Below are 16425 nucleotides of genomic sequence, written 5' to 3'. Positions count from 1 at the left end.
ACTCCCAAAATCGAATTCTTCGAAAACGTGTACCGAGTGGTTACGTCCCTTGAGTAAGAAGGGAAACATTTTAGGATGAATCAAATTTCTAAGTTAAATAAAATAATTGGTTGGACAAATTTGGCCCCATGAATGTAAGGTACACAAGGTCGCTCATCAGTACTATCGAAGGGTGTTTTTTTTGTTCAGTGTAGAGTTTATACTAGATCAACGAGGCCGAAAATCGAAATATCAACACGGCGAAAGATGAAAACGTCACATCGGGTCATACCTGAGACTTTAAAATTGGAAATCTTGTGGCTGATCCACATCCCATTTTGGTGCAATCCCATTTTGCCGCCGTCCCATTTTTTTCCCTATCCCATTTTCGCGACATTTCACAAGCCAAGCGTCATTTTATAACATTTATAATTTTGGATGATTAATGAGATGAGGATGATTATAATGATGATGCTATGGATTTCCAATTTGGATTGAGACTACGTGACAGGGCATTTTACTAACATGTCATAACAATAGCGCGACATCCCATTTTGACACCATATCCCATTTGGCCGCCATGCCGTTTCACCGTATTCCATTTATCCCCCATCCCATTGTCGCGACATTTCACAAGCCAAGCGTCATTTTACTACCGTGTCATAACAATAGCACGTCATCCCATTTTGACACCATCCCATTTGGCCGCCATCACATTTTTTATTTATTCTTCTTGCCAAGCCTCACTATACTACTATACTGCGTTATTCAACTAGGAAGACATTCCGTTTACGCCAAATTCCATTTTTGCCACAATCCAAAATGTCGCGAAATAGAGATGGCGGCAAAATGGGATGACGGCAAAACGGCATGGCGACAAAATGGAATGTGGCGCTAGTGGTTTGACACGGTGGTAAAATGACACATGGCCTATGAAATGTCGCAAAAATGGGATGGGGGCAAAATGGGATAACGGCGAAACGGGATTGCGCCAAAATGGGAAGTGGAGCTAATGGTACATGACATGGTGGTAAAATGACACTTGGCCTGTAAAATGTCGCAAAAATGGGATAGGGGCGAAATGGGCTAACGGCCAAACGGGATTGCGCCAAAATAGGATGTGGGGCTATTGGTACATGATATGGTGGTAAAATGACACTAGGCCTGAGAAATGTCGCCAAAATGGGATGGGGGCGAATTGGGATAACGGCGAAACAGGACTAATAGATCCCTTGACTTGGGGTAGTGCGACTCTGTCACTGCTAGCTTTCCACTCGGAGGAAGCGACCAGAATTTCCCAACGATGGGACATCCTAGTAATTAATTTTTTTTTTTTAATTCCTAAAATTAACAGAGTCGCGCTACCCCAAAAGTCAAGGAATTTCGTGTTTGTCCCTTGACTTTGGAGATGACAAGAAAATATCGGGCGCAAAAACGTGATTTGTAAAATTTTTCACAACATATGTCGCCTAGCGCCATGTATGTGATGAAACCATTCATATAGCTCTGCGGGAGCTCTGCACTTTTGGACGTCCCCATTTCACTGCTGTACAGCAAACATCGTCCCCAAATACCTGTTTGTTTCTAAAAAAATCACGCTGGAGGTTGCATTTTATGTAATAACCTCCTGAAATGAGTTTTGACACTTTAGAATGGCATGTAAAATGACACATGGCCTATGAAATGTCGCAAAAATGGGATGGGGGCAAAATGGGATAACGGCCAAACGGGATTGCGCCAAAATGTTAACGTGGAGCTAATGGTACATGACATGGTGGTAAAATGACACTTGGCCTGTAAAATGTCGCAAAAATGGGATGGGGGCGAAATGGGCTAACGGCCAAACGGGATTGCGCCAAAATGGGACGTGGAGCTAATGGTACATGACATGGTGGTAAAATGACACTTGGCCTGTAAAATGTCGCCAAAATGGGATGGGGCGAAATGGGCTAACGGCGAAACGGGATTGCGCCAAAATGGGATGTGGAGCTAATGGTACATGATATGGTGGTAAAATGACACTTGGCCTGAGAAATGTCGCCAAAATGGTATGGGGGCGAATTGGGATAACGGCGAAACAGGACTAATAGATCCCTTGACTTGGGGTAGTGCGACTCTGTCACTGCTAGCTTTCCACTCGGAGGAAGCGACCGGAATTTCCCAACGATGGGGCATCCTAGTAATTAATTTTTTTTTTTTTTTTAATTCTTAAAATTAACAGAGTCGCGCTACCCCAAAAGTCAAGGAATTTCGTGTTTGTCCCTTGACTTTGGAGATGACAAGAAAATATCGGGCGCAAAAACGTGATTTGTAAAATTTTTCACAACATATGTCGCCTAGCGCCATGTATGTGATGAAACCATTCATATAGCTCTGCGGGAGCTCTGCACTTTTGGACGTCCCCATTTCACTGCTGTACAGCAAACATCGTCCCCAAATACCTGTTTGTTTCTAAAAAAATCACGCTGGAGGTTGCATTTTATGTAATAACCTCCTGAAATGAGTTTTGACACTTTAGAATGGCATGTAAAATGACACATAACCTATGAAATGTCGCAAAAATGGGATGGGGGCAAAATGGGATAACGGCCAAACGGGATTGGGTCAAAATGGGACGTGGAGCTAATGGTACATGACATGGTGGTAAAATGACACTTGGCCTGTAAAATGTCGCAAAAATGGGATGGGGGCGAAATGGGCTAACGGCGAAACGGGATTGCGCCAAAATGGGATGTGGAGCTAATGGTACATGATATGGTGGTAAAATGACACTAGGCCTGAGAAATGTCGCCAAAATGGGATGGGGGCGAATTGGGATAACGGCGAAACAGGACTAATAGATCCCTTGACTTGGGGTAGTGCGACTCTGTCACTGCTAGCTTTCCACTCGGAGGAAGCGACCGGAATTTCCCAACGATGGGGCATCCTAGTAATGAATTTTTTTTTTTTTTAATTCTTAAAATTAACAGAGTCGCGCTACCCCAAAAGTCAAGGAATTTCGTGTTTGTCCCTTGACTTTGGAGATGACAAGAAAATATCGGGCGCAAAAACGTGATTTGTAAAATTTTTCACAACATATGTCGCCTAGCGCCATGTATGTGATGAAACCATTCATATAGCTCTGCGGGAGCTCTGCACTTTTGGACGTCCCCATTTCACTGCTGTACAGCAAACATCGTCCCCAAATACCTGTTTGTTTCTAAAAAATCACGCTGGAGGTTGCATTTTATGTAATAACCTCCTGAAATGAGTTTTGACACTTTAGAATGGCATTTAACGCTCATTGAAGTTTTAACAAACTTTCTAACACCTAAAACATTCATAGCACCGATAACGTAATTCTAGCTCTGCACTTTGTGTACACATACGTCCCCATTTCACTGCTGTACAGCAAACATCGTCCCCAAATGTCTGTTTTTCTAAAAATCACGCTGGAGGTTGCATTTTATGTAATAACCTCCTGAAATGAGTTTTCACACTTTAAAATGGCATTTAACGCTCATTGAAGTTTTAAGAAACTTTCTAACACTTAAAACAAAAGAGACCCCAAATGCCTGTGTTTTGAGCAAGATGGCATTTTGATACACAGCCGACCCCAAATGACTGTAAAACCACCTATGTGTGTGTGTGTGTGTGTGTGTGTGTGTATGTGCGTGCGGGTGTGCGTGTGTGTATGTAGAGCGATTCAGACTAAACTACTGGACCGATATTTATTAAATTTGACATGAGAGTTGCTGGGAATGATACCCCCGGACGTTTTTTTTCATTTTTTCGATAAATACCTTTGATGACGTCATATCCGTTTTGTTTGTAAAAGTTGAGGCGGCACTGTCACACCCTCATTTTTCAATCAAATTGATTGAAATTTTGGCAAAGCAATCTTCGACGAAGGCCGGACAGCTTGGTGGCTTAAAAACTAATGAATGAGTTTGGTCATTAAAAATCGGAATCTTGTAATTAAAATTATTGTTTTTATTAAACTATCCAAAAATAGTTTCATCTTATTTTTCGTCATTGTCTGATTCCAAAACCATATACATATGTTATATTTGGATTACAAACAAGCTCTGAAAATTAAAAATATGAAAATTATGATAAAAATAAATTTTCCGAAATCGATTAAAAAAAATGTTCATCTTATTCCTTGTCGGTCCCTGATTCCAAAAACATATAGATATGATATGTTTGGATTAAAAACAAACTCAGTAAGCTAAAAAGAATAGACATACAGAAAAGCGTGTTATCCTGCTCAGCGCGACCACAACCGCACTATTCTGCATGGCTTGTCGATTTCACTGCCTTTGCCACGAGCGGTGCCGGTGGACTGACGAAACTACGAGTATGCGGTCTTGGTGAAAAAAGCAGTGCGTTCAGTTTCATTCTGTGAGTTCGACAGCTTGACTAAATGTTGTTAATTCGCCTTACGTGACTTGTTTAATGTTCTCTTTTGAGATAAGATCGTGGAGGTCAAAGGCCAAAAATTTCTGTCTTTAACGGCGAAAGCTGATTTGACCGTTCCTGTAAAGATTTGATAGCAGGGTTTTTGACAGCAGAGAAAGAGAGAGAAGGAGAAGGAGAGAGAGAGAGAGAGAGAGAGAGAGAGAGAGAGAGAGAGAGAGAGAGAGAGAGAGAGAGAGAGAGAGAGAGAGAGAGAGAGAGAGAGAGTTAAATGCCACGACGAAAAAAGATCCTTCAATTAATTAACCTTAATCCCTAAACTAGCACCTTTGGTCGGGGGTGCATGTGAATTATGTACACTAGTCCAGTGGTATGCTATGCAATATCACACGCGTCGCAATGGGGTATCAGCCAATATACCACTCTGGGACAAAGCTCTAACACGCCAACACAGGAGCCTTTGTGACCATCGTGACTTGGGGATGTAAAAGCCATTCAGACCTAATGTAATTGAGATAGGGTCACCGTTGTTGCCAGCCATTGCCTCATGTGTTGAGATAGGGTGACCGTTGTTGCCAGCCATTGCCTCGTGTGTTGGGATGTGTGTGTAAAGGCGTGAAATCAAATACAAAGAAATGTATCATACTAACAGAAAGCAAGCTTTAAACAGGGCTTTTTTCTTTCTTTATGCAATAGTACAGTTATGAACTGGCATATCATTTGGAATGAATAACCTTTATCAACACCCTGAAGAAAATCAAAGCGTAACTTGTAGACAACGTCATTTTCACTTACTTGAGTTACCGAAACTAAATGAATTTCAGATATTTTGTTCGTTTGCACGATCCCTCACTTGTAGTTGTAACAGACTCAATGTTAACTGTGGCCATGGAAGAAAAAAAACACCAATAGAGCCTCGGAATGAACAGATTAATGTTCAATTAAGAATGACTGGACATTTCTCATTGTTTTAAAGCCTGAGGGCCAAATTGGATTAGTTTCATCATTTTAAGCCAAATAATATAATAATGGTTGTATTTATCATACCTTAAATGAAACACAAAAGTCGTAAGCAGAGTTATAACCTTCACGTGTAAACAATACCGTAAACCAATACAGACTAGTCGAGACATTCACGTCAGATGCGAGCATCCTTCCATTTGGAAACATACCACAGATGAGGAGTCTCGCTTCCTGTGCTGTGCAGAGTGGGACGCTTTGCTGACTTGATTTCGCACATTGACATAGGTGTTACTTACGGATTAAGTTCACACAGAAATCAATCAATCAATATGAGGCTTATATCGCGCGTATTCCGTGGGTACAGTTCTAAGCGCAGGGATTTATTTTTAATTTAAAATTTTTTTTTTTATGCAATTTATATCGCGCACATATTCAAGGCGCAGGGATTTTTTTATGCCGTGTGAGATGGAATTTGTTTTACACAATATATCACGCATTCACATCGGCCAGCAGATCGCAGCCATTTCGGCGCATATCCTACTTTTCGTGGCCTATTATTCCAAGTCACACGGGTATTTTGGTGGATATTTTTTATCTATGCCTATACAATTTTGCCAGGAAAGACCCTTTTGTCAATCGTGGGATCTTTAACGTGCACACCCCAATGTAGTGTACACGAAGGGACCTCGGTTTTTCGTCTCATCCGAAAGACTAGCACTTGAACCCACCACCTAGGTTAGGAAAGGGGGGAGAAAATTGCTAACGCCCTGACCCAGGGTCGAACTCGCAACCTCTCGCTTCCGAGCGCAAGTGCGTTACCACTCGGCCACTCAGTCTTTATGCCAATTATGCACAGGTAGCAGCAGCCAGGCTGTTGAGTTTTGATATGTGTGTAAGTGGACAGAATGCTCTTATTCCATGTCAAATCCGGGACAGGTCTGTGACGGTAAAATATATATTACAGACGATAGGGAAAACGAAATAAAGGTTTCCAACAAGTTTTTTTCCCTTCTGTTTCAACATGCGTTTACTATAAAGCTACAAAACAATCGTGATTTAAATCCGAGCGTTTGCATTGTGTGGTATTGAGTATAGAACATAGAGCATGCTTTCCGTGTGCCGATGAGCTACCGTGAACACTATTGTTGTAAGGTGCTTATGAACACCGGTGCTGTGCAATGGACTTGAGGTAAGGTGTTAGTGTTACGGCACAGTGCAAGGCACGAGTGTAAGGTGTTAGTGTTACGGCACAGTGCAAGGCACGAGTGTAAGGTGTTAGTGTTACGGCACAGTGCAAGGCACGAGGTAAGGTGTTAGTGTTACGGCACAGTGCAAGGCACGAGTGTAGGTATCCGTAATGCACACACACCTTTACACAAGCTATTAATTATCAACAGGTATGCCGCGGTGATTTATTTGACAGGTGTTCGTTATCTCGATGTCTACTGTAGTTTCTAGGTAAGCAGGTGCGTTCTGCAGTCTGTGATTTACTGATGATTACTGTCGTAAGACAATGATAGTTCCGGATGTGTACCCCTAATTTGAATGTTTATTTGTGGCACGTAATCTGTGCAATTATTGTTGCGAGCACTCACCAGTTAGCTTTAAGTTCTGCCTTTTTTTAAATTGGAATATATATATATGAAAACTATGTAAATTATTGAAACATGTACATGTATGCAATGAAAATCTACAAGTTCACTTTCAAACGCAAGGGACAAACGTTGGAAAGAAATCAGTTAACAGTTTTGTGATTTGAAGGTTTCATTCCACGACCCCCGGGGAAAAAGTCCTTTCGCCATAATGCCTGGGCACACCATCGGTCATTGCCCTCATAATGCCTGGGCACACCATCGGTCACTACCCTCCAACCCCAACAGGACGTATCCATTTGTAAGCATTATGCCTGAACATGCTCAAACCGTGTAGACAGTCCATTGGCACTGATTGTAACAAAAGACATAATGCTAAGTGCTATTCTAGAGAAAGCACACACCATTTAGTCCTGTGTAGCTCTAAGTACGTTTTTGGTTTTGCTGAATGTTACAAAGGAGGCATATTTGTCAAAACGATTCCAGAACATGCTTACACCATTCATTCTATAATGTAAGTATTTCTGTTTTACTGAATACAACAAAAGACACAATTGTGGGTACAATTCCAGAACATGCGCACACCATTCATACCCGTGTTCCCTCAGGCACTTCTCTTTGTTTTGTTTTGACGGGTAGCGGGTGGACTGTGACCGAGATCACCCCCCGTAACCCTTTAACTCTCTCACACTGCCATTGTTTGCTTTAAACGTCCACTACCATATTGTTTCAACACTGAGAGGGAGAACCGTTAATGGGACACACGTGTCTCGCCTTGTTATTGTTGACTTGGCCACACATTGGAGGTGGGCGGGGGGGGGGGGGGGGGGGGGGGTGGGGGGGGGTGTGGGGGGGGGGGGTTGGGGGTGGTGGCGGAGAGTACACACACGGATCACGAAGTGCCTCAAGCTGGACAGCATTATATATCGAGAGTTACAATGTGGATTCCAATAGCGTGCTTTAACTCAAGACGAGACCTTGAATCCCTTCTAAAACAAGTCCACACTGCAGTTTTTTGCTTGTTAGCTTTGGCGTTTTTGAAGGCATGCCAGGCACAAACAAATATATAATACATTAGAAAATCCAGGTCTGGTTCCAACCGTAGATCGAACCTGGGGCCGGAGACAGTACGGTACAAGGAACTTAGTCGATAAATATCGACAGGGGGCCGACTAATGGTTTAAATGTGAAATGTGTGTATAATAATGGGTGTGGGTCTGAAATGAAGTTAGGTAGTAGTTAACATTTGTTTTGAATAATTATTGGTATTTTGACAATGTGGGTAGCATGGAAATGTAAGCATTTGAATGTAAGTCTTAGGTACCATTGTACCCAGGAAGAGAGACGAGAGATAGGAGTAGGTTGCAATAGCTTGTGTGGTCTTTGATATTGTAAAAGAAAAAGAAGACAATTACAGTAATGCAATATTTATTGTGAAAACCAACGATTGTACAAAGAACATGTGAAGCAACATTATGTCTATGATGGTGTGAAGAAAATTAGTTATGATTTATACTATTATTATTTAGACTTGAGACTGACAGTGTTGTGACGAGCGTTGGCTAATGGTAACGAGTACATATGTGTGTGTTGTGGTGTGTGTGTGTGTGTGTGTGTGTGTTTGCGCGTTGGTTTGGATTATGGGTGTAATTTGTAAAACAGATGTGACAGTAATAATGGAGTTCACATCAGTGAGGTTAGTTTGAAATGGAACACACGCACGTTTTATGAAATTTTGAACCATGAGATCTTTATCAAATAATAAACTGAACATCAGCAAAACATCAAAGCAATTATTAATAAGGTTTGAAAAGCTTGACTTACTATGTTAAATACTGGATTGAAGGCTGAAAACGTCATTTACAAATTACATCTGAGATAGGAAGGGAGGGTGGGGGAAGTGCTGAAAGAGTGGATGAGAATTAAAAAAAAAATGCTGAGTGACAACAGGGAGGTTAAAGGCTGCCCTTTTCGTAGCGTTCATTAATTAATTCCTATTGTTTACATGTGCCAATAATGTTATAAAACTGTACCTAAGGGGACATAATAACGATTGGCTGTAGCTTTCGAACACAGAAAAAATTATTTCAGTATTGCAAAGTGGTTTTGATAGTGTCGAATGTAAACAGAACAGTCTCAAAGTGAAAGTGGATGTTTTCCGGAAATTGCGAAGTTAACAAGAATACTGGCAGAAAAGCGCGCTTTCCTGCTTTGCACAATACGCTACCGCACTAATCTGGCGTGTCAATATCACTACGTTTTGGACGTGGAAGGTGAGCGATTTCCTTCCGCCCTCAGCTAATTCAAGAAATCACCCCCCCTCCTATAGGTACACGTGCACTCAAGTCAACCTCTGCTTTGACCTGTGTGCCAAGAGTCAGATGAGAGAGAGAGAGAAAGCGAGAGCGAGAGAAAGAGAGGGAGAGAGAGAGAGAGAGAGAGAGAGAGAGAGAGAGAGAGAGAGAGAGAGAGAGAGCGAGAGCGAGAGCGAGAGACACACACACACACACAAAGACAGAGACAAACATAGAAAGACAGAATCGGAGAGACTCAGAGGGAGACAAAGACATACATACAGAGAGAGAGAGAGAGGGAGAGAGAGAGAGAGAGAGAGAGAGAGAGAGAGAGAGAGAGAGAGAGAGAGAGAGAGAGAGAGAGAGAGAGAGAGAGAGAGAGAGAGAGAGAGAGAGAGAGAGAGAGAGAGAGAGAGAGAGAGAGAGAGAGAGAGAGAGAGAGAGAGAGAGAGAGAGAGAGAGAGAGAGAGAGAGAGAGAGAGAGAGAGAGAGAGAGAGAGAGAGAGAGAGAGAGAAAACAAATGTAACTGATCTCGTGAGAACGGTTGAGGCCTTGCAAGGTTTTGACGGCAACAATAATTATTGTAGTTCTCTAAGACTTTATTTCTGTTTGATTTGTAATATGTTGGGAAGACATATTTATCAATTGATCAACAAAATACAACATAATACAAAACGACACAACATTGTTAAAATCATTATTGGCCAACGTTGAACGTTTACGAAGGCCTCAATCTTCCCGCGCCGTAGACCAGATTAATAGGTGCTTGATTTTGGTATTTTGATTTACATAACATTAAACCTTTCTTGGGGTTCATGGTCATGGCAACAGCCATATTAATATTATATGATGTATAATTTTAAATTTCAGCATGTGTGAATTACATGTCATCATACCAAACTGTCATACATTTTTATTCCTACATTATTCTGATTGATCACAACCAAACCTACTATCATTGGACACATCCAAATGCAAGCGCCTGTTTTTGACAACTTGCCATTGATCTAAAAATATATTTTTAGATCAGTGCAACTTGCTTGGATCTCTTGTTTGGCCTGTAGGTAAAATGTACAATGTATTTTCTGATTTGTGCAACAAAAGCTTTTCTTTTTCTTTTTTTTTTTAACATAACAATGTTTAATGTCACTGTATGTTTGAAAGACCATGGTCACATTTGTAAAACAAATGTTAAATTAGAAAATAAATAACATTTTGGTTCATGATTTTTCCTACACCTGTGCTGAAAATAAGACATAAAAATGTTGGTATATAAGTCACTCAAATGCAGGGTAGTATGAATGGTTTGAGTTTGTTGCGGTTAACCCTGCACAGTTCGGCCTATGATGTTTTTGTTGAACAATTTTGCCGTCAACCCTCCCATAGAGTGACGTATTTCACAACTTCCTGTCTTAAACAAACTCAGTGATGACCAATTTTGCCCTCACCCCTCCCATTGGGTGACGGTTTCACAACTTTCTACTGATGAACAATGTTGCCTTCACCCCTCCCATAGGGTGACGGATGTCACAACTTCCTGTGTACACAAACTGATGACGTATTTCACAACAAAATGGCGCTGCCCATGGTCAACCTCGAAACTATCCGTATAGAATGGGGGCCTCCTGGCCCCCATAACAATCCACTGGGCCATTATGGAGGTTTATCCGTAGTTCAAGAACAGGCACACGAAAACACCGCCTATTTACTGGTGACTGTCGTTCTCCTCAAGCAAAACGTGTGCGATTCCACGACCGACAGAATGGCTTTTGCTGTACTACTTTGATTTAGACAAGAGCAATGTGGGGGAAGGGACCTCCCGAGTGATTTTATGACAAGCGACTGTCCCCGGTCAACACTTGACCAGGGCTGGACAATACTTGATGTTTCCGGCCTGACCCGATTGAAAGAGTCACATCACAGTTATCGCACATTTCTGAATTACTGTTGAAGATTGAATGGGACAGATGAGACTTGAGTTGAAACTGAAGTTGCAAAGCTACACCGCCAAGGAATGGCAGCTATTTTCAGTTGAGTGCTGCATTGCACTTGTCAGAGCTCAGCGGTTTAATTGCCTTCGGTGATTTATCATGGAGGGCGCACTTCCGTCAGACCAAAATCCAAGTTACGTTAATACCGTGATACATTTTCATTGGACTCAAATTATTGTTCTGACCTATTCACTCCAACGTTAACCTGTTCTGTATTTTTTGTTGCGAAATCTGTTTATAGATCTGTCTTTCTGTGTCCGACTCTCTCTCGGTGTCTCTTACGCATAGACAACGCAGATAAGCGAATATATACGCACACGCACGCACGCACTCCCGCACGCACTGGCACGCACTGGCACACACACACACACAGACACACACACGCGCACATACACACACACACACACACACACACACACACACACACACACACACACACACACACACACACACACACTATTTGCGTAGAATGTTATCCACCTTGTTATTCTAAAGCATGCCAACGCAAGGTTTTTATAACATGTTTTGCATTCCCTTTGGGGCATTCATTGCCGATGTCACCGCAATATATCTTGTGTCATGCTGTATCGCATTTCAAAGTTCTGTGATCAATCTGAGTCGATCAAAGTGAATTTCAAATCATTGCCACACCACGTTCCGTTATTATTTGGCTATCGCTACAAAGGTAGATTTAATAAGAATGTGTGTGTGTGTTTGTGTGTGTGTGTGTGTGTGTGTGGGGGTCTGTGTGTGGGTCTGTGTGTGGGTCTGTTTGTGTGTGAGAGAGAGAGAGAGCTAGAGAGAGAGAGAGAGAGAGAGAGAGAGAGAGAGAGAGAGAGAGAGAGAGAGAGAGAGAGAGAGAGAGAGAGAGAGAGATTTTTATTTTATTGAAAAGCACAAGATTCAATCGGGAATGAGGGGTTGCAAAATGGGGAAGGTTTCTTTTAGACAGCTTTTACAAGAATTCGAGGTAAAAATGCTGGTCACATTTTGAATGTTTCATTATTCTAATAGAATGTACGACAGTTTAGTGTTACAACTCGCTTGCCCAACGCTCGCGAAACAAGTTCTTCAGCACAGGCACACGATTTCCTTCCCAATGCAGCAAATTCTGTTGATACTTTTTTTCACATAGATGCCAGTAGGTCAGTGTTAATTTATAATGACGAGTCAGAAGGTGACAAGTTGTGTCTGGTCGAATAGCAAATGTACGCCGAGCTTGATATCTTGCCGCGAGCGCTTCATACATTCCGATTAGACCGATAAAGCGATGGTATTTCAAGGCCTTTCTACGCTACTGCTTTGGAAATCAGCTGTATAATCAGTAGTGTTATCACAGTCTTAAATGTTGCCTAGCGTGGCTATTTCTATCGTTTTATTGACGAGGACCTTGTTTACGATAGCTACTTGGATGACGTCAACAACAATGACGACGACGACGACGACGACGATGATGATGATGATGACGATGACGACGATGACGATGACGACGACGACGACGACGATGATGATGATGACGATAATGATGATGCAATAGCATAGTGTCAAACACACGCCTCTGAAGTTGGATAGTTTAATCACTTATAACCAGTTATAAATGAACACTCGCAAAAATCGATCAAAGTTTATGAAAACACAGAAAAAAGGTCAATGATCCTTCATTTTTCACCAACAAACATTACTCTTCACTCAGCCGTACAACTTTACGAGATCCTCAAAGAGGGATCGTGAAACCTTTGCCTGTCGTGATGTGCTCTTTGCATTTTGCCCCAATATTGATCAAGGCCTGCTTCATTAGGCGATAGGCCCCAGTGACAAGGATCGTACAAGTGATAGTGTTTGCACTGGCCAACCCCAGTGACAAGGATCGTACAAGTGATAGTGTTTGCACTGGCCAACCCCACGGCTAGTCATGGGCACAGCTGACTGTTGGTAACACTGTATCCAGTGCTTCTTCTTCTGCGTTCATGGGTTGAAACCAAAGATCTTGTAGGCGTAGCCTACACGATCTTTGCTGAAACTCGCACGGTTTTTTCGTGTATGGCCGTTTTTACCCCGCCATATAGGCAGTGATACGCCGCGTTCGGAGAATGTATGCTTTGTATTTTCGTTTTTCTATAACCCACGGAACTCTGACATGGATTGCAGGATCTTTTCCGTGCGCACTTTAGTGTTGTGCTTGCGTGTACACACGAAGGCACTCGCAGGTCTGAACGGGGCGCAAGCAAATTTCTTCCCCCTTTCCTAGCCCAGGTGGATGAGACGAAAAACCGAGGTCCCTTCGTGTACACTACATTGGGGTTTGCACGTTAAAGATCCCACGATTGACAAAAGGGTCTTTCCTGGCAAAAATGTATAGGCATAGATAAAACATGTCCACCAAATACCCGTGTGACTTGGAATAATAGGCCGTGAATAGTAAATATTCGCCGTAATGGCTTGAGATTTACTGGCCGATGTGAATGCGTGATATTATTATGTAAAGCGCTTAGAGAACGTCAAGCGCTATATAAATCTCCCATATAAATAAGTTGACCTGAAAAATATCCACCCGTAACCCCCCAGGTGCTTCCGGGATTCGAACCCACGACCTTCCGCTTGGGAGGCCGGTCACGTGTCTTATCCACTCGGCGATTGTGCCCGTCACAGTATCCAGTGCAAGTGATGGTGTTTGCACTGTTTGCCTATGGCTATATATGGGGACGACTGGCTGTGAGGAACAAAGTGTTCGCTGACCCGGTGATAGCATTGGTGTGGTTTTGCTTAATTAGGTGATCGATTGCATCCTGTTGTTCTGCAACCCGATAAAGGTTACACTCCCCCCTGGGTCCACGTGTTCTCCGTCGCTTTTCTGTTCATCTCGCATTTCTCAGGACGCAAAGATGCAGATTGTGAATTGACAGACAGACAGACAGACAGACAGACAGACAGACAGAAAAACACATGCGCGCGCACACGCACGCACATAGAGAATACGCTATTACCCCAAGAAACACTGCTCATCGAAGTAACACGTTGGGGTAACACTTTAGACCATCAAAACTCCCCTCCTCCCCCTTTCTGTGTGACTGTGTGTGTGTGTGTGTGTGTGTGTGTGTGTGTGTGTGTGTGTGTGTGTATGTGTGTGTGTGTGTGTGTGTGTGTGTGTGTGTGTGAGATTGTGTGTGTGAGATTGTGTGAGATTGTGTGTGTGTGTGTGTGTGTGTGTGTGAGATATTTTGTAATTCGACTCTAGCATTGTATTTACTTAAACTGTTAATCTTTTCAGAGAAAAATTTGTATTTACTCTGCTTATTTAACCAAGCGTCGTTTAGTCCCGTTACATGAGCTAAAGACATCCGTTATAATTATTGTGTTTATCACTTGCAGGTGGAGGGCGTGTCGGAGTACGGTGACAGCAGGGAGAGAGTCAAACACTTTAGTTTTGACTACTGCTATGACTCCTCTGTCGACCGCAGCGCCACCGCGGAGTACGCCTCTCAGGAACTGGTCAGTATACCGCTGTTTAGAACGGACAATGACGTGTTTTAGATGTGTTAAAGGCACCGGTCCTCTCGTGTAATCATTCACTGAAAACACCACATATCTTCCCAGGATTTTGCGTGGGATAGAAGACTACTGCCAGTAGGACACTTCCAACAGTCTACAGCCTGGCTGCTTCAGTGCACAGCGTGTTGCGTAACTCACATCCAACGCAATGTGAGAAATGTATACCGAAATATCCAAAAAAATCCCATTCTGCACACAAAGCAGCCAGGCTGGCGACATTCTGTATGTTCAAGTGGAACGATGCTGTTGTCTGATGTCAGAGCCAGGAAGGTTCTTGTTGGTGTACGTCGTCATTTAGACACCTTTAAATGGGTTCAGTTGTCCTTTTGCTTTCACGGACTGTTTGAAACTCATCTCCTCGACCTTTCTATTTTTCTTCTTTCTGTAGCCAAGGCTATCTTGTTTACAGTCACACATTGCATAGTTGTACTTATGTGTCCGCGACTTCTATTTGTATCCCATGGGTAGGTTTTTTTCGGCATAGGCTGGGGACTTGAGGGTTTCTGAGTGTTAGTAATCCGCTTACTTGTTAAGCTGAGTTTTGGTTTGTTTGTTTGTTTGTTTGTTTGTTTGTTTGTTTGTTTGCTTAACGCCCAGCCGACCACGAAGGGCCATATCAGGGCGGTGCTGCTTTGACATATAACGTGCGCCACACACAAGACAGAAGTCGCAGCACAGGCTTCCTGTCTCACCCAGTCACATTATTCTGACACCGGACCAACCAGTCCTAGCCCTAACCCCATAATGCCAGACGCCAGGCGGAGCAGCCACTTGATTGCCAATTTTCAAGTCTTAGGTATGACCCGGCCGGGGTTCGAACCCACGACCTCCCGATCATGGGGCGGACGCCTTACCACTAGGCCAACCGTGCCGGTCTGAGTTTTGGTTTTCCAGAATTAACCTAATTGATTTTAATGATCTGTGTATCCTGTTCAGCTGTTGCATAATTAATACATTTTCATCAGACAAGTTTGACAGATCCAGAAGCCTTGGCGTGCGCAGGAAGCTTTTAAGTCTAAGAACGGTGTTCCTCATTTGGTAAAACTCATTCCCTTGCTAAAGCTAGAAGCACATTATTTACAAATTTCTACATCTCAGAGACAGGAGCAGAAGCTTTTGAAAAGACTTAATTAATTACTGAAGTGCCACAAAAGTACTGGAGGATTTATGAAAGCATGGATTAAAAAGAACAGTCAGTGTGTTCCGACTTGTTGCGTACCTTCAAGCCTATGTTGCACTATGGTTTTTTGCCTCTGTTTCTTGTGTTGGTTTCTGAATATTATTTTGTCCTTGACATGAAAAAACCCTCCGTATCCAAATATAAATGTAAAACACCTAATGAGTTTGAACTAATTCAATTCGATTCATTCAGTTAAGACATTTCTGCATGGGTGCCTTATCCCAAATATCTATGTTCTGACCCATATTGCCAGCAACCTTTTCAGATGGTTGATCAATCAGACACTAGAGTATGGTAAAGAGGAAACTGTTGATTGCAGATTTTGCACTGTTTGTGGTGAAGGGGGCATTAGAAGCATCCACTTGAGTTGCCGCGTTATGCGGAAGGAAGCCGCAAAAAGGAAACGAGAGTCACGAATACAATTAACACTCTGTTCTGACAACTAACATACTGTCCCACACCCAATTGTGAATTAGGG

General features: G+C 42.5%; 1 protein-coding gene across 1 annotated transcript in view; it reads left to right on the top strand.

The window, feature by feature from the left end:
• The window catches only part of LOC138953368 (uncharacterized), a 186672-nt gene that overhangs the window by 33510 nt on the left and 136737 nt on the right, over positions 1–16425 (top strand). Inside the window, exon 3 of the mRNA XM_070325167.1 lies at positions 14588–14707. Coding sequence (XP_070181268.1) covers positions 14588–14707 — 120 coding nt within the window. The remainder of the gene's footprint in view (positions 1–14587; positions 14708–16425) is intronic.

This window comes from Littorina saxatilis, linkage group LG17 (genome assembly GCF_037325665.1).
Source record: "Littorina saxatilis isolate snail1 linkage group LG17, US_GU_Lsax_2.0, whole genome shotgun sequence".
Classification (NCBI taxonomy): domain Eukaryota; kingdom Metazoa; phylum Mollusca; class Gastropoda; order Littorinimorpha; family Littorinidae; genus Littorina; species Littorina saxatilis.
This window is presented reverse-complemented; position numbering and strand designations above follow the sequence as displayed.